Raw genomic sequence first — 26425 nt, 5'->3', positions numbered from 1 at the left:
AAACACTATTTTTATGAAGTACGATCTAATATTATTTAATGTGTTATCTACAGGAATTGCTAAAGCTTGTGAGCAGAATCTGAGAAAGACGTTTCAGTTCGGTGGCAGGAGTGTTTACCCCAGTAGTATGGAGCTCAAAGCCATAATGGTCAATAAATACACATAAACACAAGACCGTACATACCTCCACACCCCTGTTACACATATTCGCTCTAACAACTTACTTTTTACAAATTTGGGGTCCATATGATTTGGGGCAATTTAAAACAATGATTTAAACTTTCTGTTGATCGAAGAATCCTAAAAAAAAATGATTATGGTCAAGGAGCAAAACTATTTTCAACATTTATAATGACAAGAAATGTTTCTTGAGCTGTCAATCAGCATATTAGAATGAATTCTAAAGGATCATGTGACTATAGTCTGGCGTAATGAATAAATAAAAAGTATCACACATAAAATATTTCACATTATTACTCTTTTCACTGTATCTGCCTTGGAAATTTCTTTCAAAAATATAAAAAAATCATACCAACTCAGTAGTGTATGTGATATAATTTAGAGTCTAATTATGTTCTTGTATGTGTTTTCAGGCTGGTCGAAGCTCAAAGCGACAGTTGTTTCTATTTCCTGGAGGAATTGAGAGACATTTGAAGATCAAAACCTGCTCAGTATGTCTCTTTTCTTGTGTGGCAGTTTACATCTTTTATTGCATGTGATTATATTTGTAAGTTGAGATAGAAGTTGAAGTTGCTTTGTCTGCAGGTTGCACTGGATGTCATAGAGGAGTTGTGTTATGAGATGGTGTTACAAAGGCTGGAGGCAATGAATGAGTACACAATTTTCATAGTGATCAACAGAGGTACAGAATGATGTCCTTACACCTCTATCAAGGCCCATAACTATAAAGATAACAATAACGATAACTACACTACCAGACAAGTTTATGAACAGTAAGATTATTTAGTAAAAAAGTCTCTTCTGCTCACCAAGCCTGCATTTATTTGATCCAAAGTAGAGCAAATACATTTTGAAATATTTTTACTATTTAAAATAACTGTTTTTGTATTGGAATATATTTTAAAATGTAATTTATTTCTATGATTCAAAGCTGAATTTTTAGCATCATTTCTCCATTCTGATTTGCTGCTCAAAAAACATTTATTATTATGTTGAAAACAGCTGAGTAGAATTGTTCAGGTTTCTTTGATGAATAGAAGAGAAGAACAGCATTTATCTGAAATAGAAATATTTTGTAACATAAATGTCTTTATGATCACTTTTGATACAAGTATAGTTCTAAATAAAAGTATGAATTTCTATAATTTCTATATACTGACTCCAAGCTTTTGAATGGTATAGTGTAAAATGTTACAAAAGCTTTTTATAGTGTTACAAAAGCTTTTGACTAGTAGTGTATAATGTGTTAGCATCAACACATGATAATGTTCTGTTCATTATAAGCATGCACTACAGTTTTGTCGTCTGCCACTTTAATGCTCACACTCTTTAAAGCAGCATGGATTCTGATTGGCTGTCAATGTTTTTATTATTATTCTTTGTTATAGTTGTGTGAATGGGCCTAAAGGCTATGTTCGGAATGGAATATTAGCGAACTATACACTAAATAATGCAAAAAAAGGCAAAAACCCCCAAAAAAACTATTATGCGGTATGCATAGCATACAAAAAAAGTTTCAATTTTTATTATTTCTTGACCTCATATTGCATGTAATTGTTAACTTTTATTAGATTAAATAATGAGTCAACAAGAACACATTAAAAAGTTACAGCTGCTTTTACATCTGGTTCATTAGTCACACTAGAAATGAAAGATCAGCTCGAGAGCATTGCATTGTATGCTATATTTGTTTATTTTAGTAAATGATGGATAAGTAGACAATATAAAGTTTTAAGTTATATTATATTAGACAATATAAAGATACGTTTTCCCAATATAAATAATAAATAATAAAATAAAATGCTTCGAGAACAACAGTATGCCATTCCGAACATACCCTACCAGATTTATTCACTCATATTTTTGGTGATGTCATCCAGGTCAGAATGTGCGGCCCCTCAATAAGAGAGAGTACATATTAGACATCGCAACAGAGGCGGAGCAGATTGATCCCAACTACAGCTTCTGGTTCAGACGAGTCATCTGGGCCCATCCGCTCAAGTTCGACAACGAGCTCTGTGTCACCATGCACTATAACCAGGCAAGACATGTCTGTCCTATCACATGCCATTACTCACATGTGTCCTAACCAGATACAATGCACTAAAACATCAAACCAGAAATCCTATCTCCTCCATGATCATACTGATAAATGCATCATTCATTCATCATTCATTCATTCATAGAGGACAGAATAAAAGCTTCCTGGAATTGCATCTGGTCAGGACACAATGTTAAGAAATACATTACATATACATTAACATTTGGTGTCAGTATGATTTTTAAGTAAGAATTTCCTATTCTTATTCACCAAGGATGCATTAAATTGACAGTGAAGACATTTATAATGTTACAAAAGATTTTTATTTCAGATAAATCCTGAAACAAAATCAGGATTTCCACAAAAATATTAAGCAGCACAACTATTTTCAACATTTATAATAATAAGAAATGTTTCTCGAGGAGCAAATCAGCAAATTAGAATGATTTCTGAAAGATCATGTAACACAGAAGACTGGAGTAATTCAGCTTTGCATCATAAATTACATTTTAAAATATATACAAATAGAGATTAGTTCTTTTAAATTGTATTAATATTTCACAATATTACTGTTTTACTGTATTTTTAATCAAATAAATGCACCCTTGGTAAGTTTAATATTTTAAAAACATTTTAAAAATCTTACTGGCCCCAAACTTTTGAATAAAATAATTTACTGGAGCACATTTTGTGTGACAATAATATATACATAACGCATACACAATACATAACACAATCATATCTTAATTATAATGTATCTAAACCTATATTGTTCCTTGATAATTGTGTGTTTGTATTTGCACAGGTTCTGCCAGACTACCTGAAGGGTCTGTTGAATGTCGTACCTCAGGGAAAGATCAGTGAACAGCAGTTTAACCAGTTTGCCAAACTTGCTGCTCTTCAACACAGAGCCAAAGACAGTCTCTACACGCCTACTATGTATGTTTCAATTTTAGACATTCTTCATTCTTTATGTACTTTTACATATTCATGTAGTTTGACCTAATTTACACCCTATGAGTGATATCTGGAAATCAGAATGAGAATCTGAATAAACTTTGGTGTTTATTACCCCACAGCATCAATAACTGAAGACATTTCAGAATCAACTCAAACATTTCTCAAAGACCGAGTTATCGGAGATATGTTATCGACATTTTATTGTATGTCAGCAATTGATCTAATTGGTCTTAAGTCGCTGGGGTATATTTGTAGTAATAGCCAAAAAAACATTGTATAGGTCAAAATTATCAATTTTTCTTTTATGCCAAAAATCATTAGGATATTAAGTAAAGATCATGTTCCATGAAGAAATTTAGTGAATTTGCTACCGTAAATATATCAAAACTTAATTTTTGATTAGTAATATGCATTGCTAAGAACTTCATTTGGACAACTTTAAAGGCGATTTTCTCAGTATTTAGATTTTTTGCAGATTATATCCCAGATTTTAGAATAGTTGTATCTTGGCCAGATATTGTCCTGTCCTAACAAACCATACATCAATGGAAAGCTTATTTATTCAGCTTTCAGATGATGTAGAACTCTCAGTTTAGAAAAATTGACACTTATGACTGGTTTTGTGGTCCAGGGTCACATATTGTGAAATATCATTGTAATTAAAAAAACAGTTTTTTTATTGAATATATTGTAAAATGTAGTTTATTTCTGTGATGCAAAGCTGAATTTACAGCATCATTTCTCCAGTCTTCGGTGTCACATGATCCTCCAGAAATCAATCTAATATGCTGATTTGCTGCTCAAGAAACTCTTCTCATTATTATGTAATGCCTCTCATTATTATATTATCATTATATCTCATTATTATATAATGCCTTTATACTGTCGCTTTTGATCAATTTACTACATCTTAGCTCAAAAAAAGTATTAACTTCTTTCAAACAAAAACTTTTGGACAGTAGTTTATTTTCTTGAAGAATTTTTAAGTAACATCTGACACAAAGTTGAAATCCTACCCTATGAAATGGACAATTCTAGGCACTATTTTCCTTTGGGATGTTTCTAGTTAAAAAACTTTTCACATCTATTCAGTGTCAGCATATTGACTCGAAAAATGTTCTTTCTGTAGTCATGAGTTGACAGAATACATCCCAGTTGAGATCTTTGGCAGACAGGGGCCTCAGCAGTGGATGCAACTGGTTGCCCAACATGTACATGCCGTCCAAAGCCTGAACCCTCACCAGGCCAGATCCCAGTTCCTGGGTATTTTATACCCTCACTCACATTTTACCATTTTATAATCAAGTATTACCATGATTAAAAGCAAGGTTTGTTGAATTGTGTTTGTGTGTTTACTTCAGGTTTGGTATGTGCATTTCCCATGTTTGGATCATCCTTCTTTTACATCCAAAGCAGCAGCAACAGCACCATCTCTGCACCGTGCATCCTCTCTGTCAATCAGAACGGACTGCACTTCCTGCACAAAGACACTCATGTGCGTATCGCAAACACAGTCTTCTAACGCTAATGCAGGGTTTCTATAGGTCCTAAAAGTGTCATGCCCCTCCACAAAACAAGGCCTTGAAAGGTCTTAAATTGGAGCAGAGTATGAAATTCATAAAGTCATGGCATTAAATGTTGCATACATTTCAAAAAATTAATATTTTCCTCAGTGTTTTTGTCTTGTTTTCCAATAAAAGTATCTAAACATTCTTAAGGCAAGATACATTTACTTGGTATGCAAAAAGAAGAATTTAAGTCTTGTTTTTTGAGACATTGAACAAAATTAAGTGAGTTTGTGCTTAAAACAAGAACTTACATGTCAATGTGGTATGAAAACTTGTTTTCCCTTTGAATTAAACTGTTTTTTTTTTTCTAAACCCATTGGCAGATATATGTACTTTTTAAAAATTATAAACTGTAAAAGTTAATTGCATATTCTAGTTAAACTGAGTTTTGCGCGCGTGTGTGTGTGTGTGTGTGTGTATGTGAAATTAATTGAAAAGTAATTAAAAGATTGGTTAGTTAAAAGTTGTATTTTCAAACAACTTGTCCCCTTTGATTTATACCTTAAATTATCTTCAATGAGTCTTAAAACGTTCTTTAAAAGTCTTAAATTTACCTTCATCAAACCTGCAGAAACCCTGTAATGTTTTCAGTTTTCCAAATTGATTTTCTGATGGCAGGAGGTGCAGGTGAAGTTCCAGCTGAAGCTGATTCAGTCTGCTCACACACAGCGGCCCAGCGCTGGATCCAGTTACCCTTATGTAGACATCCTGATAGGGGACTTAACCAACCACAGAGTCACACAGTTACAGCTGGAACAGGTAACACACATTCAACACCATCAGATCAGTGTAAATGTATGAATGAGTGATTCATGAGCATATATGTTGTTTGTAGGGTCTGGAGCTGTGTCGGGTTATCGCCATGCATATTGAGAATATGCTCTCTGTCCGAGAGAAGAGGCTGACGCTGCCACCCAGTGAAATCACTATGCTGTAACAAAACCATATACAGATACACACCGTCTGTATATGATCAAATACTATGCTTTCTCTATAATCAGATTATTTTGCATTCACTGATTGTCTCATCATGACTAAACCAAACCTCTCAATGCAACGTTTGCACTAATCATGTGTATTTGTTCACATGTTATGTATAGAAGACACACAATGAATAAAAGCATTATTTTTGTATTAAATGCATAATATTTATACAGATGGATTATTATTATTATGCAAAATTGTAATTTGGTACTGTAGATGTGAAAGTATTGAAATGTTTTTATATTAAACCTTTACCACATGCACATATAAGTTTGAATGAAGAGAGATGTTACTCAGGAGAACATCATGAATGTAATCTTTTTTCAATCACATTCTCTCACACAGACTTACAATGAAATGCTGGTTTTCAAAGTGATGTAATGACATTTTTTCACAGTCAAACTTTGTATATTTAGCTATTAACATATGAGATCAAGGACATTATATTTGAATTTTTTTTTTTTTTTACAGTTTTCTAAATAAATGTATTGATTGAAACCTAAATTAATAAATTTGCTTACTTTAAATGTCTATAATTTTCACAGTATTTTGGAGAAACAGGAATATGAATATCACCTCTGAGATCTAAGATCTAATTAATGAATATAATTAAAATACAGAAAATTGTTAACTGTAAAAGCTTCTTGTTTTTCAATTTATTTTGTTTATTCTGAGAAATTAGATTACTAAGAAATCCCTTCAGATCTGAGGCAGGGGACATCATGATCTCTTGTAAATTATGGGGTTTTAGCTGTCTTGCAAAATTTGCACATCAATTATTTTTACATAACCTTTTTAATGACAAAATTATTTTAGAGTAGTTAACTAATTTAAAAATTATTTTAGAGTAGTTAACTAATTTAAAAATTATTTTAGAGTAGTTAACTAATTCAAAACAAAAATGAACATGACATTTTCCATGACTAAAAAATGTCAATGTAATTTTTTTTTTTTATGTAATCAGAGATACAGCTTAAAACATTTCTAAATGCATAAAGATGAATGAAAAAAATATATATATATATACTACAATAAACCTTTTGCATGGATAATATACACTTATTATAGTTATTATTGAGGTGACGTTTGAAAATAGTTTTGTTATAAAAGAAAGTTATAGTTTTATAAAAGTTGATATCTAACAACATTTTAATAAAAACATACTAATAATTATAAAAATGCAATAATGTCTGTTTAATAATAATGATGATATGCTTTTTATGGCCGCAGGGGTTTTGCTGACAGCTGATCGCGTCGCTCATTGGCTGTCACTTGACCAGACCCACGAGCAAGGCTTGACGCGCATGCGCAGTTCGCCAAACAGTTTTGGTTCCACGAGTTTATGTTCTCTCCATGGCTTTGTGGATTCTTTCAGCAGCATATTAACTACTATTTCTTGGATACGTTAAAATAGGCTGATCAGCTCGGCGGTCGCAGTGCGTGCGTTTTAAACAACATGCAGCAGTGAGCCTGTGTCCACTGGAAGCTAGTGGTGGCGTAGCTGTGCTAACGTTAGATGCTAATGTTGTGGCACTGAACGCAGGAAAACGCCGCCTGTGATTGACAGCACACTCACTGCTTTCGTTACCGATTCGGTTGGGTTGCTCGTGGAAACTTTGGTTGGTTTAATTTGCTGAGCGGAGGGAAGAGGAAGCAGGCGGCACCGGGCCTTCGGTCACGTCGCGCACGACTTCAGTGACCGACACTAACATAATAACATGGGGACCTGAGGCGAATTCGGGTCAAACTACATTTCTGCTCAGTTTTTCGGACTTATCTCTTGAAAATGGCCGGTTTTACGGATTTACGGGAGAAGCTGAAGTCGATGACGCCGCACAGGGATAAAGTTTTCGAGCACAGTAACGGAGAGAAGCGTAAATACCGCGACTCGGACGACGACGAGGAGCGGCGCGACGCGGAGGCGCTGAAAGTCAAGAGCAGCGTCAAGCAAGCGAATATCTTCACGCAGGAGGAGTGCGTTCGCATCGAGGCCAAGATAGACGAGGTGGTCGCCAAGGGAGACAAGGGGCTCTACCGGGAGCACACGGTGGACCGGGCGCCGCTGCGGAACAAGTACTTTTTCGGCGAAGGCTACACTTACGGCTCGCAGCTGGAGAAGCGCGGGCCTGGACAGGAGCGGCTGTACCCCAGAGGCGAGGTGGACGAGATACCGGAGTGGGTGCACGAGCTGGTCATCGATCGCCTCGTGACGCACGGCGTCATACCGGAGGGCTTCGTTAATAGCGCCGTGATCAATGACTATCAGCCCGGGGGCTGCATCGTGTCCCACGTGGACCCCATCCACATCTTCGAGCGCCCGATCGTGTCGGTGTCGTTCTTCAGCGACAGCGCGCTCTGCTTCGGCTGCAAGTTCCAGTTCAAGCCCATCCGTGTGTCCGAGCCGGTGCTCTACCTGCCCGTCGCGCGCGGCAGCGTCACCGTCCTCAGGTCGGTACTAGTGCTTTGTCACACTTCATTTCCAGAACATGCTGTTTCTATGGGATTCTTTTAAACGGCATGTATATATCCTAACTAAAAAAGTGTCTGTATAGTAATAGTATGGTGTTTTTAAATGTGCCGTGGTACCATGCAATTATTATAGAACTATTATGCTGCTGCATGCCCAAATCCCATCAAAGTAGGCTCTGGTACAGTTTTGCAAGTTGAGTTGGATGTGTGATATGGTATAACAATGATACCTTGATTTATGCTGTGGTGCCCTGTAATTATTATATTCATATACTATGGTGTTTACATGGTACTTCAAAAGATAAATATGGCACAAAAAAGTAGTACTGGTACCATAACCTTTATAAGATCATTTTACGTGCAATGGTTCAAGTATTATTTTATTATCACTGAGATATTGTTACTATTATTTAGAATTTTGTTTCGGATCAGTTTAAATTTTTATGTTTTCCGTTTTCATTTTAAAGTTGTAGTAATTTTGTTCTAATTTTTATTGGTTGTTTTAAATGTCTTTGTAGTTTTCTTTTCAATTCAGTTCTAGTAGTTTTACTACAGCAAGGTAAACTATAAGAATATAAGAAATGTTAGCTGAAATAACTTTAATATTTTAATATTTTTTCACTTAACGCTTAATTTTAAGTAGCAAATGTTGTTTTATGGTTTTATTTAACATACATTTTAGTACCATAGTATATTTCAAAATACTCCAGTATTGCAACCACTGTACCATGATACTGCCACAATAATTTAAGGCATTACCATTGAATTGAAATGAATTGCCTTTATCGTCATTGCATTTAAAATACAACAAAATTGAATATGCTCTCCAACACAACATACCACGCATACTAACATAAGTACATACACAAACAATAAATAGAATTGCACTGAGGCTTGTGGTATAAATTGCACAATTACATAAATGAGATGGTGCTCGTAATAAACTATAGACAAAATGAGACATTATGTGTGTTGACTGAGAGTATGGATGGCCTTAGAATAAAAACTGTTCATTAATCTGGAAGTCCATGCAAAGGAATTCCCTTCCCTTTTTTTCAGCTGTAGCCCTTTAACCTATTTAGTAAAATATTTAATCCTTTTTTAAATTTTATGATTTATTAGCTTTTTATTATAAGCTATGATCTAAAAACATATTATTTTGTACTTTGTAATTGTGCTAAAATGTAATGAAATATAGTTCTGCTTTGATTGGTTGTAGTGGCTATGCAGCCGACGACATCACGCACTGCATCCGCCCACAGGACATCAAGGAGAGGAGAGCTGTCATCATTCTGAGAAAGTGAGTTCTCTGGTTTTGAGTCAGAGTTGTTCTTGAAAGGTCTGGAGTCATGTGTGGGTGTGTACACTGCTCTGATATCCGCTCTTGCTTTATTGTAGAACGAGGCCGGATGCCCCTCGTTTGAACTCCAGCTCTCTGAGCCCATCCATCCACTCTTCTGAGAGACAACACAAACTCAAAGCCAAACGCTCACACCGTAAGGTCGACCCAGATGCTGCACACAGGTACTTGTGAAGTCTTTCAAACCTCATTCACATCTGCCTCTATCAAGTCCACACCCTACATATTTTTGCTTTTTTGATTTTACTCTCATGCACGTCACAGTACAGATCTGTCACTACCTATTGTTTTATCGCACTGTTAAGTAAACTTTGGTATGTAACTCACACCACTCTGTTTGTGGTGTAGACATAAGTAATAGCTAAAATCGTTTGGCTTGTTGAGGAGAATTGAACAGGGACTTCTTCCAGCAATCTGGCTGAAATTTCTAGTTTCTTCAGATTTTCTTCATAAATTAGAAAAGCCTAGTTTATAATATTAAAGGTGAAACAAAGTTAATTTATTTACCTAAAATAGTTTTACAACTACAGTAAATATGAAAAATGTTTAAAATGATGTACACTAGTATGAGTATGAGTGTGAAAAGGCTGTTTTGTTCTACATAGACCACCCTAATGCTGGCCGCCATCTTGAGATCACATGACCATTATACTCTGTCTCTGTACTACTATCTTAAAATCCTTATTATTCACCAGATTAATAATTTTATTCCATCGCAGATGCATTAAAGTGATCAAAAGTGGCAATTAATATTTCATTTTTAAATCAATGCTGTTGCTTTGAACTCTTTTATTTCATTTTGGGGAAAATGGATCACAGTTTACCTAAAAAATATTAGGCAGCAACTATTTTCAACATTGATAATAAAAAGACATGTTTCTTGAGCAGCAAATCAGCATATTAGAATGATTTCTGAAGGATCATGTGACACCGAAGACTGGAGTAATGATGCTAAAAATTCATCTTTGCATCACAGGAATAATTTACGTTTTTAAATATTAAAATAAACTACAATTTATTCTAAATTGTAATAATATTTCATAATATTATTGGTTTTACTGTATTTGTGATCAAATAAATTCAAATAAATTGTAGAGTATTTCTAGTACTGTCTTAGTAGTCAGCAGAACCTTTATGCTGGGGTCACTATGAACTGTCATTAAAAATAGAGCTGCGTTAAGATCCTTTTTGTGTTCATGGAAAAAAGTAACCGCATCCATGTTTGGAACAACAGGGTGAGTAAATGATAATTTCCATTTCTGCTTGAACTGGTCCTTTAAAGGGGACAACAGATGCCCGTTTTCCACAAGTTGATATGATTCTTTAGGGTCTTCATGAAAAGTCTATAACATACTTTGGTTAAAATTTCTCAATGGTAGTATAAAACAACACCCTTTTTACCCTGTCAAAATCAGCTCTGTTGACAGCGAGCCATTTCAGTGCATGTCCCTTTAAAAATGCTAATGAGCTACTGTTCACCCCTCCCCTCTCTTCCGAGTCATTCTCTGAGACTGTAAACTTTAGCGCATTCGTCGTGAAACTTGCTAACTAGCACGTTATTAAGCAAGGCGGATTTGCAAAGATTCATTAAAAAAAACTTTTATTCGCTTCTGTAGGTGAAGCTGGATCTCAAATGATTTGTGCGAACAAACGCATTTAGGAAGATCGGGGGGCGTATTCTCTTCAAAGGCAAAAGTAATCCACTGCGTCTTCAGCGGCTCAGATGTCGGGAGTAAATGACGACTGCTATTCATTATTACATCAAATAACAAAACACCTCAATCGCTTAGGAGACATTCTTGAGACATTCCCTGCTCCGGCGTTGAAACAATAAGCTATGTTTCCATCACATTGTTTTTATGCGCATTTTGAAGTATCACATTAGAAAATGAGTGATGGAAATGCCAAATTTCGAATAAAAATCCCTTAATTCGCAAAAACTTTTTTTAAGCTTATTCACAATGTTTTATGCAATTATTTCAATTTTGCGCATAAGTTAAATTCGTAACTTTGGATGGAAACCCAGCTAATGGCAGACTGTTGACAGCTCTCTCAGGCTGGGTCTGTGATAAAACGCCAGTGTCAATCAACAGTTGTGGGAGGGGCCTGCCAAAACTACGTCACGCTGCCAAGAATCTGTGAACAGCTTCATCTGAGAAAGAGCTTATTATTTATGGGGATTTAAAAAACAAAACAAATTTGGCATCTTTTGTTCCCTTTAAGACACACAAAGTGGCTGCAATCCACACATACGGTTTGCTAAAAGCTTTTTGCTCTTCTCTCTTAAAGGCCTCGTGTTTTAGAGATGGACAAAGAGCTGCAGAGGCGTTCCCTCTCCTCCCGACAGAGACGTCACGACGGAGACAGTTCAGAGAACTCATGGAGGAGAGCTGACGAGAGAGAGCCAGGCTTACGATACACACCTGACCACGCACCTGCTCGACGAGTCAAAATGAGACGTCACTGAGACGCAGTCAGGACTCAATGCTGATCTCCTCAGACGCCTTGACGTTTGCTCGAGGGGACTGGAAGCCAACAGAGTGACTCAGTAAAAGAGATGCTTCCAGTGTGGGTGGATTCAAGGACATTAGGCAGCGGCTGCTTTACTTATAAAGAGGCTTTATCTATCTATTCAGACATATCATTAAGATCTACTATATTTTGTTGTGTGTTTAAAGGAAACGTATGGAATAAAAAGACATGTTAGCTGACTAGTTGAATTCAGTCATGATTCATCAGTTTGCACCCCAGTTAACTTCAACAATATCAAATAAAAATGTGTATTGGATTTTTGAGAACTGCTCCTTTTGAACAGAAATATTTTTTGGGCTTGAAGAGTTTTGTTGGATACATTCTGGAAATCACAGGCAATCAAACTGTTTTTAAGTCAGAAAAAGCAAGAGGGGAAAATAAAAGGCAAATTGAACTTGCTGATAGACTGATGTTATATGTAATATGATCAAATGTATTTGATTTGCATACAGTGGCTTATCAGTACAAGATCAAATCTAAGGCCTAGAAACTTTGACATGTACAATATTAGTTTCTAAAATGGGATAAAAAGTTACATTAGTCATCTCTTCATGTGAATGTTGTTCTTTCTGTTCTCAATGCTTATTTCTTTTCTCCCCCATGTGCTGTTGCCATTATAACAACTTCTGATTTGACAACCATGGTGTATTTATTTTGGCTCTTTATTTCTGAAGGAAAGAATTAATTCTTGCCAACATTACAGCTGACATTTGAGACCTGTATAAGATTGTCATAATGGCAACAATTTGTGTTTTATTAATTTATTTGTTTCTGAGGTTGAATGGAAGTGAAAAAAATGTAGATGATAAAATGTCTTTCGCATTGCAGGGGTTCAACAGAAAAGTGCATTTGACTACACGAGACTCTATATATACTGTGTTTTTAAAAGGCTGACAGATGAGACTATTTTTGTTTAAATGAAATGGAGTAGATTAGATTGCATAAAAGATTAAAGGGAGATGTTCTGTGTGTTCTTGGAAGATTCTATGTTCGTTCTTTATTTTTCTGGTTCTATTGAAATTGAGATTATTCATATGTTTTAAATACCAAAACAATCTTATTCAGTCTTTCCTAAAACTCCTTTATTACATGTTACTTTTTGCATTTTTCTTTAGTTAAGTTTGCATTGTCCATTAATATGGAGCAGGAACATCATTTTCTGTCTACATTTATTTTAACAGGCATAAGAAAAGTTTTAAATTTTTGCTCCAAGTCTTATAATTTACGCTATGCACTGTTTTATTCAGTTCAGAAATAAAATGTAAATATTTAGTGTGGCTGGATCTCTGCCATCTTGAATTGTTGGATAAACTATTTACCTCAATGTAACCCACTGTTTACCCAGTAAATGTCCCTTAGGTTATTTCTTCAAGTTGTAAGTGAAAAGAGGGGTGATTGTCCACTAGATGGTATAAGAGAATTCTCCACCAGATTCTTTATTGAAAACTATATTAGGTTGGTTGCTTGTGGCTAGTTATTGTTTTACATATAAATCTTGAGGGGGACATTACTGTTTACAGTTCATAGAAGGGCGATGAAACCGCACAACATGTACAACCAGTGTACTCATTATGATTTTATCATAATTTTAATAAATATGTAAATGTAATCTAGTTTACATATAAATAAATCAGTCATCAAAATTTAACACTTTTGTTAAACTGGATAATATGGAATACATTTTAAATAATGTATTAGCACAAAATACAATCAAGTATTAATGTACAAATTATTTTATTAAGGGTTCTTTGTTTCGCCATGCAAATGAAACAACAGATTTATTATATTTTTAAGAAATATAATCTTCATTTCCTACAATGTTCATTGTTCATTTCCTACAATGAACAATGTGACCCCGTTTGCATTACACAAGCAATAAAATAACTGTCACAGTATAAGAATATTTTTATTTATTTAGTCATTTAGCAGACGCTTTTATCCAAAGCGACTTACAAATGAGGACAATAGAAGCAATCAAAACCAACAAACATGCAACAACATGCAAGTGCTATTACAAGTATAAAAAGTTTTTTTTTTAAAGAAAACGAGTAGATAGAATATAGAAAAAGGAAACCTAGTGGTTTTTGTTGTTGTTTTTATAAGAAACAAGTAGATAGAATAGAAAAAAATAAAGCTAATGTTAGTTTTACAAGAAAAGCTAACAGTTAGAGAATAAATATGCAATTGATAGAAGGTCAAATGTGTGTTTTTTTTAAAAATAAAATTAGAATAGCGAGTGCTAGAGTTAGAGGGTCAAATAAAGAGTTTTTGGCCGATTCTTGAAGATGGGTAAGGATTCAGCTGCTCGGATTGAGTTGGGAAGGTCATTCCACCAGATGGGATCAGTTAATGAAAAAGTCCGTGAAAGTGATTGTGTGCCTCTTTATGTAACACTAAACCATACCATTTTATGGGGAAAAAACGTGCAATATGTAGCAGCCCCGTCAAATTAATATACAATATATGCTTTTTCATTTTTGTCCATGCATAGAAATTCCATAGAAATCGTGAAGTTGTGACGTAGATACTGTCCTCTCATTGGTCCATCTGTACGTCAATCAGCGGGATAGTGTGACGTATGAGGTGTTTGTTATAGGTGAGAGGGCGAGTGTGTGCTAGACAAAATACTCAATTTGATACTCTACTCTAATGGCTCTGAATTGACACTAGTTTATAAAGGTAAGTTAGCTGTTTAACTCGTGATTATAAACGGTTTGTTGTGTAACATCGATAAGCGTGTTATTTTTCTGCGTCGACAGCTGGTGAAGTTAGCAAACGCTAATAACAAAGCGAAGCACTATTGTTTGATTCGGTTTAACGTTAGTTTTGAACTACAGGAATGAATTATTCGAATATTTGGTAGTTATATGTGGTTCAGTGTAATATTTAGCATGGAAAACCGTCATGTATTGTTATACGTGTTAAACGGCACGTCTGTAAACATGACAGATTTAAACAAACTGTCTTATCTGAAAACACAATTAATGTTATCTAGGTTTTAAAGTCCATCTGTACGCAGGCCTCCTGTCATTTAATGTGTATTAACTTAATGTGTAGTGTACTTTTTAGCTAATAACCATATAAAGATTGTAGTTTTTTTTTTTTTTAGCTGGCTACGAACATGCTGTGCTTTTTGGAAAATACCTTTGGAATGTAGTTCTTGGACAGCAACTGAATCTGTGAATCCTTTTGGAATAAAAAGTATTACGCGTAAAAGGTATTTATGAGAAACTGTATTCTCCCATGTCTTTCTAGTGTAACCTGTATGTCACAGATGGAAACTGTACTCTGTCAAGATCTCAAAATTATCATATGAATAAGTGGAGAGTTACTAGGCCACATGGGTCTAAAATTAGACCTGGTAAAGCCCCCTCCTGGGTCAGTTCATGAAAATCCATGGCTATTTCTGAGAGAGAGAGAGAGTGGCAGGTGAGGCTTCAGTCGCCTGGTCTGTCACGCAGCACATGTGAGAACTGTGTGTCTTAACCTTCATGACAGAGTACTGTCATGATACATTAATGGTATCAGATGGTTAAAACCATAATAGCACTTTAAGTTATAGTACTGTGATACTTTTACTTTTTACTTTTAGTCATTTAGCAGACGCTTTTATCCAAAGCGACTTACAAATAAGAAAAAGTAACTAAAACTAAAAGTTAACACTCTGTAAATACTCTATACACACCCATTTAAGAAAATACAGAAATTAAATAAAATTGACAAATGCATACAACAACATTTCAATAGTAAACCTAAAAAGGGAAAAAAATAAATTAATAAAATAAAAATAAAAAGCGATACTTATATCCTTTGCCGGTGTCCTAGCCCGGTAGAGTCGATGGTCTTTACACTCTTTACTTTTAGTCATTTAGCAGACTGATGGTTACTATTGATGGTAAACAAATGGTATTTTTAGTACCGTTAATATATCATGATACAGTGGGATTATTTGATCCCCTGCTGATTTTGTACGTTTGCCCACTGACAAAGAAATGATCAGTCTATAATTTTAATGGTAGGTTTATTTGAACAGTGAGAGACAGAATAACAACAAAAAAATCCAGAAAAACGCATTTCAAAAAAGTTATAAATTGATTTGCATTTTAATGAGTCATAAGTATTTGATCCCCTCAGGGAGCTGAAGGTTCGAATTGTCAAACGTCAGCGTCGAAACCTTAATGACTTGGAGAGGATCTGCAAAGAGAAGTGGGACAAAATCCCTCCTGAGATGTAGTTGGCCACCAGGTTTGCACACAAGAAACGTCTGACCTCTGTGATTGCCACCAAGGACTAAGTCATGTTTTGCGAAGGGGTCAAATACTTATTTCACTAATAAATTTAGAACTTTTTTTTATGCATTTTCTGGATTTTTGTTATTTGTTATTCTGTCTCTCACTGTTAAATAAACCTACCATTAAAATTACAGACTGATCATTTCTTTGTCAGTGGGCAAACGTACAAAATCAGCAGGGGATCAAATATTTTTTTTCCCCACTGTATAGGTCTAAAAACTGATATATGAGGAAGTGCACGTGAAATCAAATGGTCACGTAGTTCTCTATTGAATTTTTCAGACACTCTTACAGAGGAAGTGATGTATTATTCCGGTAAAAGGCGAGGGGAAGATGGAATTGCTGCTGTCATTGACTTCCTGTTGTCCAATGCTCGGCTGGTGCTGGGGGTCGGTGGAGCTGCGGTGCTGGGCATTGCCACGTTAGCTGTGAAACGGGTGATTATTCATTATTTTAGTATTACACTGTTACACTCTACACAGTTCTGATTGGTCGATATAATATTGTTTAAAGAGGTCAACTGTGCCTGTCCACATTGTCAACCGCACTGGTTTTCCCATAGATTTTTTTTTTTAAGTGATTGGAAAGAACTACAATTACATTGCACTAGCGTTATGAGTAACATTAAAAATAAAAGTAATGGATAAACACAAAACAATGTTTTATATATAAACACACACATTAAAGATAGTTTTAGCAACAAAGCGCAGACGCTACAGAACACAGTTAGCTGACTAGCTGTATAAGATTGTGTGCTACGCTAACATATTACTTCACAGGCATTACTGGCTTGTACTTTTACATCCATAATATTATAAATTGACAGTTTATTCCCGGTCTGTCATTTTACACTGCTGTAATTTTTCAAGATTTAATTTTATTTTAAGGTGAGCTTAAAGGGTACACTACTATGAAAATCACACAGCTTCAGTGTGACATCAGTAAGAAAAAGTATAATTTCATAGATATTGTTAATAATAGTTGTTCATATGAAAATATTTATGAACTTAATACATGACCTAGACTATTTATTTAGCAAAATCCTGTCATTTTAATAAATATTGCATGAAATATATCAAAAAAATAGTTGCTGCTCCAATTAAGCTCAGTGTGCCCTTTTTAAGCTCTTCCACATTGAACGTCTGTGTAAATACTTCATAAACAGACTTTAAATATTAACTGATGGTTGTCACTAAGTTAAGTTAATCGATTTTCTATGGAATCAGTCGACTCAAATCTGCAGACTGGCTCTGATCTTTGGCAACTAGCATCAACGTTTCCAGACAGTAAATCTGTGGAAAATCAGGGCAAAAACCATGTAGTGTATTCCAGCCTTAAGAGACTATAGATACGTTTACATCCATTTAAAGAGAGGTTTCATAATGAGGCTGGTTTCTATGTTCATCCCCATGAATTAAATGTTTTATTGGTTTGTTTTACTTGATTTTTGAATGTTATTTAGCTGAAAGTGGACTAGTATAAATGTTGATATGTGCTTAGATGACACTTCACCATGAATATATAACTGATCGACTTGAATGCCTTGTTGCTTGATTTTAGTGTTCTGTTTTTTTGTGATTGACTTTGTACCTTCAAAAAATATATATTTTTACAACTATTCTTTAAAAAAAATCCTTCATGCTTAATGTGAGCTTAATGGGAACAGGGGTGTGCTTAAAGGGTACAAAAATGTACCAATTAAGCACAGCCAGACGTTTTGAATTTAATGATGTATATCTTAATTAAAATGCTTTTGTCAGTTAAAATTTAAATATTTTTGTGTGAGAGAGAACATAAATTTTTGTACTGAAACCAATATCTTGTGCACAAAAAATGTCTCCGTGTAGATTTTGGTGAGCTTAATAGGTACGTTTACCCTAGTTGTTTAAAACTCAAATCTGCAGTTTATTTATAAATATATAGCGCTTATTAGAAAATTTGCTATGCCGATTTCGGAGCTCTAGGCGATCACCGGACGCTCAGTGCTCATGTATCCGGCTCGAGCAGCCTTATGCTCGGCTTGTCTTTCCGACATTTGCCGCTGACTCTGATGTCTCTGTAGTGATTAAACATGAGATACAATTCATTTTGTGTATATTTAACAGGCATTCGTGGTCTCATGAATCTCATGTGACTGAGCACAAAGTTTAACTTTATATTTATTTTGAACTTTACCGTAGTTACAGCGCTGACTTGTAGCATACATTTGACTGAATTGTTTGCTTTTGTCTTTATTTCCTCTTATACTTTATGACATAAAATGAGTTGTGCTTATTGTCGTGCTTTATTGTCGATCGCTTCTTTCCGACATACACCATGCATATCAAGTAAAGGGTACTGTTGGCATTGGAAATGCAAGCTGAATCAGGGTGTTCGGTCCCAAACCGTACCGTACTGTACTGACCCGTACCGCTCGGTGGAAACGAGGCATTTGATGACAAACTTTGCTTGGGCATTTCAGAATGGCCAAAACAACATTTCAGATGCTGTGCGACGAGATCGGTCCACTGGTTAGTCAAGTTATCCCGTCCCATCGTGCAAAGTCACATGACTTTTTTTGATGTGCATGGTGGAATTTATTCTGTAAATGTGTTTCCATCGTAGTTTGTGCTTTTTTTCTTATCTTAAAAGTTTATTCTACTCAATTGTGTGCATAAGTTTTTTTTATGTGTATTTTTAGAATATATATACGCATAAAAATAGGTGGATGGAAACAGCTACTGATTACTGTGGACCTCGTAGCTCACAGTAGGTCTGTGTTTATAAATTATCGTTAAAAATCAATTCCCCTATTTGTAAAACGTGGAATTTTTGCTTCTAGAACCCAACTGTTATACTCTATTAGAGCTTATTTTAATTGCTTGTTCATTTTTATTTTTTTTGTCTCATATCTTCTTCCTCCTTTTCCTGTGATGTTGTAGCTGATAGAACGTGCTGGTAGGCCTCCTGATGAGAAGCCTGAAAAGAAGATGACGGACAGCTGGGAGGAGTTAAGCTTGGTCAGTGCCTCCCCCAAACTACTGCACAAGGGTATAGAAGGAGTGGTCATGAAACAGATTGCTGCCGCAACCAAGAAAGGTACATTCTTGGGAAATACTTTCATTTGGAAAACTTGTTGCAACAATAAATCAAAACTAACCCTATTAGGATTATCCAATGATCCAATGATCCAAGATGGCGGCGCGAACACATCGCGAGGCTCAGCGTCTTACCAGATTTAGGAAAATAGTGTTAATTTACCTGGTTATTTCACTCGTGTTCGCGCGATTCAGTTATGCGAACTACAGCTATAGTAAACAGTCACTTTTGGACATCAACAAACAGTGTTCCAACATAGTTTTAGATCATCCTTTCGACTTCAGCGAACTCCCGCCGGAGCTACTGAGATCACCGCGGACAAGCGGATCACTCGTACCGACCGGAAGTGCTCGGCGTCGGCGTCGAGACCGTAAACAAAGACGGGGAAAGCGTGGAGGGCTGCGTGCTAAGCTAAGGCTAAACCCACATCGACCAGCTCTGCCCAGCATCTTCCTTGCCAATGTACGGTCTCTGTTGAACAAGATGGACGAACTAAAGATCTGGACCCTCACACAGAAATGGCTTATGGACTGTAATGTTATGTTCTTCACTGAAACATGGCTCTGCAACGATGTTCCAAACAGCGTGGTGCATTTGGATGGACGCTCTCTCTTCAGGGCTGACAGAGTAGCAGCAACCTCTGGTAAAAACAAGGGTGGCGGAGTATGCATTTATGTAAATAAATCATGGTGCAAAGACTCTGTCATTGTTGATACCTACTGCTCTGCTGAGCTGGAGTTCCTGATTATCAAGTGCAGGCCTTTCTATCTACCACGTGAGTTCACTTGCATTGTTGCTGCTGCAGTTTATGTACCTCCGGACGCTAATGCTAACGTGGCTATGAAAGAACTTTGTGCTACTATTAGCAAATTACAAACCCTGCACCCGGATGGAGCCTTTATCGTTGCTGGGGACTTCAATCACTGCACTTTTAGATCTGTTCTCCCTAAATTTCATCAAAATGTCTCCTGCACTACAAGGGGACATAAAACATTGGACCACGTTTACACTAATGTGAGTGATGCCTACAAAGTCACACCCCTCCCCCACCTGGGTCAGTCTGATCACCTCTCTTTGTTCCTGCTCCCCAAGTATACCCCAGTCATCAAACGTGTGAAACCTACAACAAGGACTGTTAAAATCTGGCTGGAAGGTGCTGACTCCACTCTTCAACATAAATTCCAGCACACAGACTGGAGTGAGTTTGCTGTCCAGGCCACCACAAACTCTCAGATTAACATTGACATTTATACCAACTCTGTCATGGAGCACATCAACAGCTGTGTGAGCAGAGTGACCACACACAAAAAAATAAAAATTTTCCCCAATCAGAAGCCCTGGATGAACAGAGAGGTTCGCCTCCTGCTCAAAGCAAGAGATGCAGCCTTCAGGTCTGGAGACCAGGAGGCTTACAGCTCAGCCAGAGCCAACCTGAGGAAGGGTATCCGCCAGGCCAAACTCACACACAAACAGAAGATTGAAGAACACTTCAATTCTTCAGACCCCCGACGTATGTGGCAAGGCATACAATCTATCACAGATTACAAACCACCTAACTCTGTGCCCCCCTCCAGCTCTGCCTCCCTCCCAGACGAGCTCAATCACTTTTATGCTCGTTTTGATCAAAATAATAAGGAGATCTCACTCAAAGCTGAGCATCAACCCAGTGAACTGCCTCTCACTCTCTCCACATCAGATGTTTACTCCACTCTGTGCAAGGTGAATGCACGGAAGGCAGCTGGCCCTGACGGAATACCTGGTCGTGTGCTTAAAGCCTGTGCGGAGCAGCTAGCTGAGGTCTTCACGGACATTTTCAATCTGTCCCTGGCCCAAACAACTGTCCCCACTATCTTCAAAACCTCCACCATCGTACCAGTACCGAAACATTCCACTGCCTCGGTCCCTAACGACTTCCGTCCTGTTGCACTCACCCCCATCATTGCCAAGTGTTTTGAGAAACTGGTTGCATCCCACTTAAAATCCTGTCTCCCTGCTACACTGGACCCATTCCAATTTGCCTATCGCCCCAATAGGTCAACAGAGGACGCCATCTCAACAGCGCTTCACTCTGCCCTCACCCACCTGGACAGTCAAAACACACATGTGAGAATGCTGTTCATAGACTTCAGTTCTGCATTTAATACAGTAATCCCCTCCAAGCTGATCTCCAAGCTCAGCCAGCTTGGAATCAGCACACCCATCTGCAATTGGATTCTAGATTTTCTGACTAACAGACCTCATTCCGTCAAGTTAGATAACCTCTCCTCCTCCATCATCACCCTGAACACCGGCGTGCCACAGGGCTGCGTACTGAGCCCTCTCCTGTACTCCCTCTTCACCCATGACTGTGTTCCTGTTTATGGCTCCAACACCATAATTAAATTTGCAGATGACACCACGGTGGTAGGTCTGATCAAGGATGACGATGAATCAGCCTACAGGGATGAGGTGCAGCACCTGGCTGTGTGGTGTGCCACCAACAATCTACAGCTAAACACCCAGAAGACAAAGGAGATCATTGTGGACTTCAGGCGGACTAGGAGTCATGCACACACACCCATCTACATCAACGGAGCTGAAGTGGAGCGTGTGTCGAGTTTCAAGTTCCTTGGCATCCACATCTCTGATGACCTCACCTGGTCCCATAACACCTCTACTCTGGTCAAAAAGGCACAGCAGCGCCTTTACTTCTTAAGGAGCCTTAAGAAAGTTCACCTGAATCCCAGGATCCTTGTGGAATTCTACCGCTGTACCATTGAGAGCATACTCACGAACTGCATCTCAGTATGGTACAGCAATTGCTCCGCATCTGACCGCAAAGCACTCCAGCGGGTGGTGAAAACTGCTCAACGGATCACCGGCACCCAGTTAACTTCCATTGAGAACATTTATTATAAGCGCTGTCTGGGCAGGGCAAGAAACATCATCAAGGATGCCTCTCACCCTAACCATGGACTTTTCACCCTCCTTCCATCCGGCAGGCGTTACAGGTGCCTACGCTCTCGCACTAGTAGGCTCAGGAAGAGCTTCTTCCCCGAGGCTGTGACACTTCTGAACGCCACACCACCAATCTAACCTGCACCTGCTTATTACTGCACTGGTCACAGTACTTTACACACATGCATTTGCACTACTCTTATTTTGCACAGACTGTACAAGTTATCACACTATAAACTGTATAAAGTTGTTACTACACAAAGCACAGTAAAATATTTCTATAAAATATTGCACTACTGCTATTTTGCATAGAATACATTGTCCTATCAATATTTTGCACACTCATCCAGCTGTATTTATTTATTACCACTGTTCTCACGTTTCTGCTGTTCATAATGTATATAATCCTACATTGCTCTGTTCATAATGTACATACAATCCCTACATTGCATTCCTATTTATATTCTGTATATACTCTGCTCAATACTGTACAATACTGTATATAGCAATTCCACTGTATATTCTGTAAATCATATCTTCACTTACTCTGCACTTATATGTATATAAAACACTATATTCTTGCACTTCTGGTTAGATGCTAACTGCATTTCATTAGCTCTGTACTTGTACTCTGCATAAATGACAATAAAGTTGAATCTAATCTAATCTAATCTAATTATCCTGCTCAATTCATCAGTGCATGCTAGTACAAACAAAAAAGATCTTTCATCAGAACTCGAGCTGGTCAATGTTAACCAGAATTCATATTGCAATTAATGGAATGGAATAGAATGGAATATATATTATTGTCCCATTTTGGGAAAATTGTCTTATTTAGGCATTGTTGTCACTGAACATCCCGTTTCGTCATGTTATGGTTGTAAAATGGGTTGTGAATGCTGTTTTCAGTAGAAACTCTTTATTGTGTGTTCAGCGGAGCTGTCCCAACCAATCCCCCTGCCCTCACCTGAGCCCCAGCGCTGTGACACTGAACCACCTCAGCGACGGAAACGCATGGATCTGTGTGTGATGACGTTTGCGGAGCATCTGCAGCAGTACTACAGAACACGAGTGTGTCTGACAGCGGAGGAGGTGTCTGTCGCACAGCAGCGAGCGTTAGAAATAGCCACAGAGATCCAGGCCTTCCTGCACTCCAAACACCCAGACATGCCACTGGGAGACATGACGCTGGCGGGGTCACTGCTTGACGACCTGCAAGTGGTTAAAGCTGACCACACCTGTCTGATCGTGCCCCTACAGGTATCTTTGTGGACCACTTGTTTACTTGCATGTGTAAAAGAATTGTCCTGACTATACAATAGTTGCTATCCTGTACATCTCAAAGACCCATAGAGATCCATGATATCCAGAGCTATCCTGCCGTTTTATTACAGATAATGTATGTTGTTTGTTCTTCAGAATTCCTGTCATGCAGATTTCATCAGATATTATTATATTATAAAACTATATACAATATAAATTAATTATAATATAATAAAATAAAAAACTAAAATTCAAAAATCTTCCATAAGCCTTTACACCAGTGGTTGACCATAGGTCTGAATATGATCAAATTAAATTGTTTGTTCCCTGGGTTCAGTTTATATAATATAATGATATGGGGTGTGTGTATATATGTGTGTTTGTGTATATATATATATATATATATATATATATTATTATCATCGATACGTCATTCAACAGTATTTATAAAAAAAAATTTAAAAAAAAGTCTAGGTCCATTTTTAATTAATTTACACTTTTAATTGACTCTTTCTATGATTCGGTTGACCAAAATTGGTTTAGATCATATTCAGACCACCCTTAATATCACAACTATCACCAGTTGAATCTTTGGACCTTACAATGGCCATTTGCTTGGCCCTGAAATTTTTCTTGAGGCTGTATTTAAACTTGCTTACAAATGTGTTCCATACAGTTGGAGTCCAGTCTGTGGACGCCTATTGCTGGAGAGGACACATTTTTGGGTCACCCTCAGTATTGCATGGTTCGGCGTGAAAACCTTGAGTACTTCCCAAGGGGGCGGAGTTACTGGGACCGACATTTGCTGGGTGGATACTTGTCATCGCGGCTCGTTTCTGAGCAACTAGGCAAGACTGTGATGGAATCGATGAACTGGCCATCGCTGACCGGAACCCTGGAGTGCGAGGTGCGACCGGTGCTTGGGTCTCCTGAGCTCAAACTGGAGATTCAAGGATTAACCCAAAGCAGTTATGACAGTGGAGAACGCTTCTATATAACAGTGTTGCCAACCGTGCGCCTTGGCAAGATGACGCTAACAGCACAAGGAGAGATCACCGGGTCATTTGACTACGTCTGGTATCAGAGCCTATACACCAGTGAAACGACTAGACTAGCAGCGCTTGACAAAGCAGACTCGGGGGTTAGAAGGAAGGGCCTAAAAATGCTGAAGGCGGTGTGCCGCAACTGCCCTTCGCTTCGCAAGCTCAACGGTAGCCATCTTAGCAATGTCATTCTACACATGAGCGAAAAAGAAAAAGATTGGTCGGAGTCCGTGTTTGCTGATAGGTTCCTGCAGGCGATCACGGAGCTAATCGGATATCTGGAAATGGGAATCTTGCCTAGTTACTTCAAACCTAATGTGAATCTGTTTCAGGGCTTTACTGAGGACGACATTGATGAGATGGGCTTCATGCTGTACTGTGCTGTAACTGAACCTGAGATTCTACTGATCTGATTCACTCATCTCCTACACCTCCTATACGCACAGAGAAATACATTTATCAAAACAACTGGCATTAATGCACCTTTAAACAATGAATGGAATATTACATATCTTTTCTATAAGGTTTCTGTTCACTGTCCCCTATATGTGTATTTCCACTTACCTACTCCTTTAAGGGGATTTTGAAGCTTCATTTAACTATGCAGCAATTAACTGGACATGCATTTTGCTTGATTTTAAAGAAGTGAGAGAAAGATTTCATGGTTTAGCCTTTAGATGTATTTTCTTTAAGAGCCTGTTCTGAGCTCTGTGTTGACCATGAGTATATGTTCTATTATTTTGCTTTTTGGAGCAATGGCAGTAATCATAGCCAATGTATTGAGCAAATACTCCGTATTAAGACAATAAAGCAGTAATGCATTGAATTTGTTAAATATTTTTCTATACATTTGTCTGTTATGTACAAAGTAGCAAAACTACTGAGTGTGTTTGACTGGGGGGAAATGTGTATTGAGGGTTATCTAAACCTTTATAAGTGTTGTTTTGCTCACATTCTATGTCAATACCAACTTTAATGGCTAAGAAAAGACAGAAATAATTAAAGTTAATATGTAAAGCAGGTTTCCCTGTATGCATCTTATGGTAACTTGCCAACAAGTTTGGTTAACAAATAGCAGAAACAAAAAAAATATTGGTAGGATCAAATTTCACACCAATCCTACACAGCTGATAGGGTTACATGAGTTCTTATATGAATTCTTGTTTGCTATTGGGATGTGTGTCTAAATAAAGATTGTTCACAATTGTTTGTGGTGTTACTTTTATGCTTATCATTCAAAGTGTTTCTGTATGCTCTAGTTACTCTTTCAGTTTTTATTTTGCTGCTATCATGTGAAAATACAATAAACACAAGTCATGGTTTATGAGAGGTCATGGTAATAAAAGAGATATGGCATAACCGCTGGACATAAACCAGCAGTTAACAGGCCACTTCCTTTATATAAATGTAATAAGTTTCTGCAAAAAATACCATGAACAGTAAATGTTTATAATAATTTGACAGAAAAAATGAACTAAACATTTACTTCTAATAATCCTTTAGGTCACTGCATTTTATGGAATGTCCTAAAGAAAAGGGGATTTTTAATGTCAAAATAAGGTCAAATATGAAAAGAGGCTTACTTGTACAGAGTTCCTATTCTAAGAATATTATCCTTTAATTTTAAAATGAATTTTAGTACTAAAGTGGCAGTAAAAGGATTGGCTGATTAAAGTTTGTTTACTAAAATAAATGTATTTGAATTTATACGTTTAGAA

General features: G+C 37.0%; 3 protein-coding genes across 6 annotated transcripts in view; all 3 read left to right on the top strand.

Moving 5' to 3' along the window:
- myo15ab (myosin XVAb) overlaps positions 1–5686 on the top strand; it is a gene marked incomplete at both ends in the record, with an annotated part of 42332 nt that extends 36646 nt beyond the window's left edge. Inside the window, 9 exons of the mRNA XM_079424304.1 lie at positions 54–148; positions 594–671; positions 766–862; positions 2061–2221; positions 3027–3160; positions 4311–4444; positions 4543–4676; positions 5368–5508; positions 5585–5686. Of these exons, the coding sequence (XP_079280430.1) occupies positions 54–148; positions 594–671; positions 766–862; positions 2061–2221; positions 3027–3160; positions 4311–4444; positions 4543–4676; positions 5368–5508; positions 5585–5686 (1076 nt within the window). The remainder of the gene's footprint in view (positions 1–53; positions 149–593; positions 672–765; positions 863–2060; positions 2222–3026; positions 3161–4310; positions 4445–4542; positions 4677–5367; positions 5509–5584) is intronic.
- Positions 5687–6996: 1310 nt separating this feature from the next.
- On the top strand, positions 6997–13421 carry LOC306873810 (RNA demethylase ALKBH5). Its single transcript, XM_079423301.1, has 4 exons — positions 6997–8181; positions 9422–9502; positions 9601–9726; positions 11852–13421. The coding sequence occupies exons 1-4, from the start codon at positions 7520–7522 to the stop codon at positions 12027–12029; spliced, it is 1047 nt and encodes a 348-aa protein (XP_079279427.1). The 5' UTR covers positions 6997–7519; the 3' UTR covers positions 12030–13421.
- Positions 13422–14643: 1222 nt separating this feature from the next.
- mief2 (mitochondrial elongation factor 2) lies at positions 14644–26023 on the top strand. 4 transcript variants are annotated; one of them, XM_079423297.1, is made up of 6 exons: positions 14644–14773; positions 15204–15311; positions 16669–16823; positions 19308–19464; positions 23336–23661; positions 24341–26023. In XM_079423297.1, the coding sequence occupies exons 3-6, from the start codon at positions 16689–16691 to the stop codon at positions 25118–25120; spliced, it is 1398 nt and encodes a 465-aa protein (XP_079279423.1). In that variant the 5' UTR covers positions 14644–14773; positions 15204–15311; positions 16669–16688; the 3' UTR covers positions 25121–26023. The 4 variants fall into 4 exon arrangements, with proteins under 4 accessions (XP_079279423.1, XP_079279424.1, XP_079279425.1 ...); XM_079423299.1 differs by having other exon boundaries at positions 14658–14773; positions 15188–15311; XM_079423300.1 differs by having other exon boundaries at positions 14660–14690.
- Positions 26024–26425: the final 402 nt, after the last annotated feature.

This window comes from Barbus barbus (assembly GCF_936440315.1).
Source record: "Barbus barbus genome assembly, chromosome: 8".
NCBI classification, from domain to species: Eukaryota; Metazoa; Chordata; class Actinopteri; order Cypriniformes; family Cyprinidae; genus Barbus; species Barbus barbus.
Note: the sequence above shows the minus strand (reverse complement) of the source record. Positions and strands in the feature narration are given on the sequence as shown.

Excerpts from the sequence above, each read along its gene's own strand:
- LOC306873810 (XM_079423301.1), top strand. The coding sequence starts at position 7,520 with ATGGCCGGTTTTACGGATTTACGGGAGAAGCTGAAGTCGATGACGCCG. Across the intron at positions 9,503-9,600 it reads GCTGTCATCATTCTGAGAAA|AACGAGGCCGGATGCCCCTC; the intron begins GTGAGTTCTCTG and ends GCTTTATTGTAG. Across the intron at positions 9,727-11,851 it reads GACCCAGATGCTGCACACAG|GCCTCGTGTTTTAGAGATGG; the intron begins GTACTTGTGAAG and ends TCTCTCTTAAAG.
- mief2 (XM_079423297.1), top strand. The coding sequence starts at position 16,689 with ATGTATTATTCCGGTAAAAGGCGAGGGGAAGATGGAATTGCTGCTGTC. Across the intron at positions 16,824-19,307 it reads CCACGTTAGCTGTGAAACGG|CTGATAGAACGTGCTGGTAG; the intron begins GTGATTATTCAT and ends GTGATGTTGTAG. Across the intron at positions 23,662-24,340 it reads GTCTGATCGTGCCCCTACAG|TTGGAGTCCAGTCTGTGGAC; the intron begins GTATCTTTGTGG and ends TGTTCCATACAG.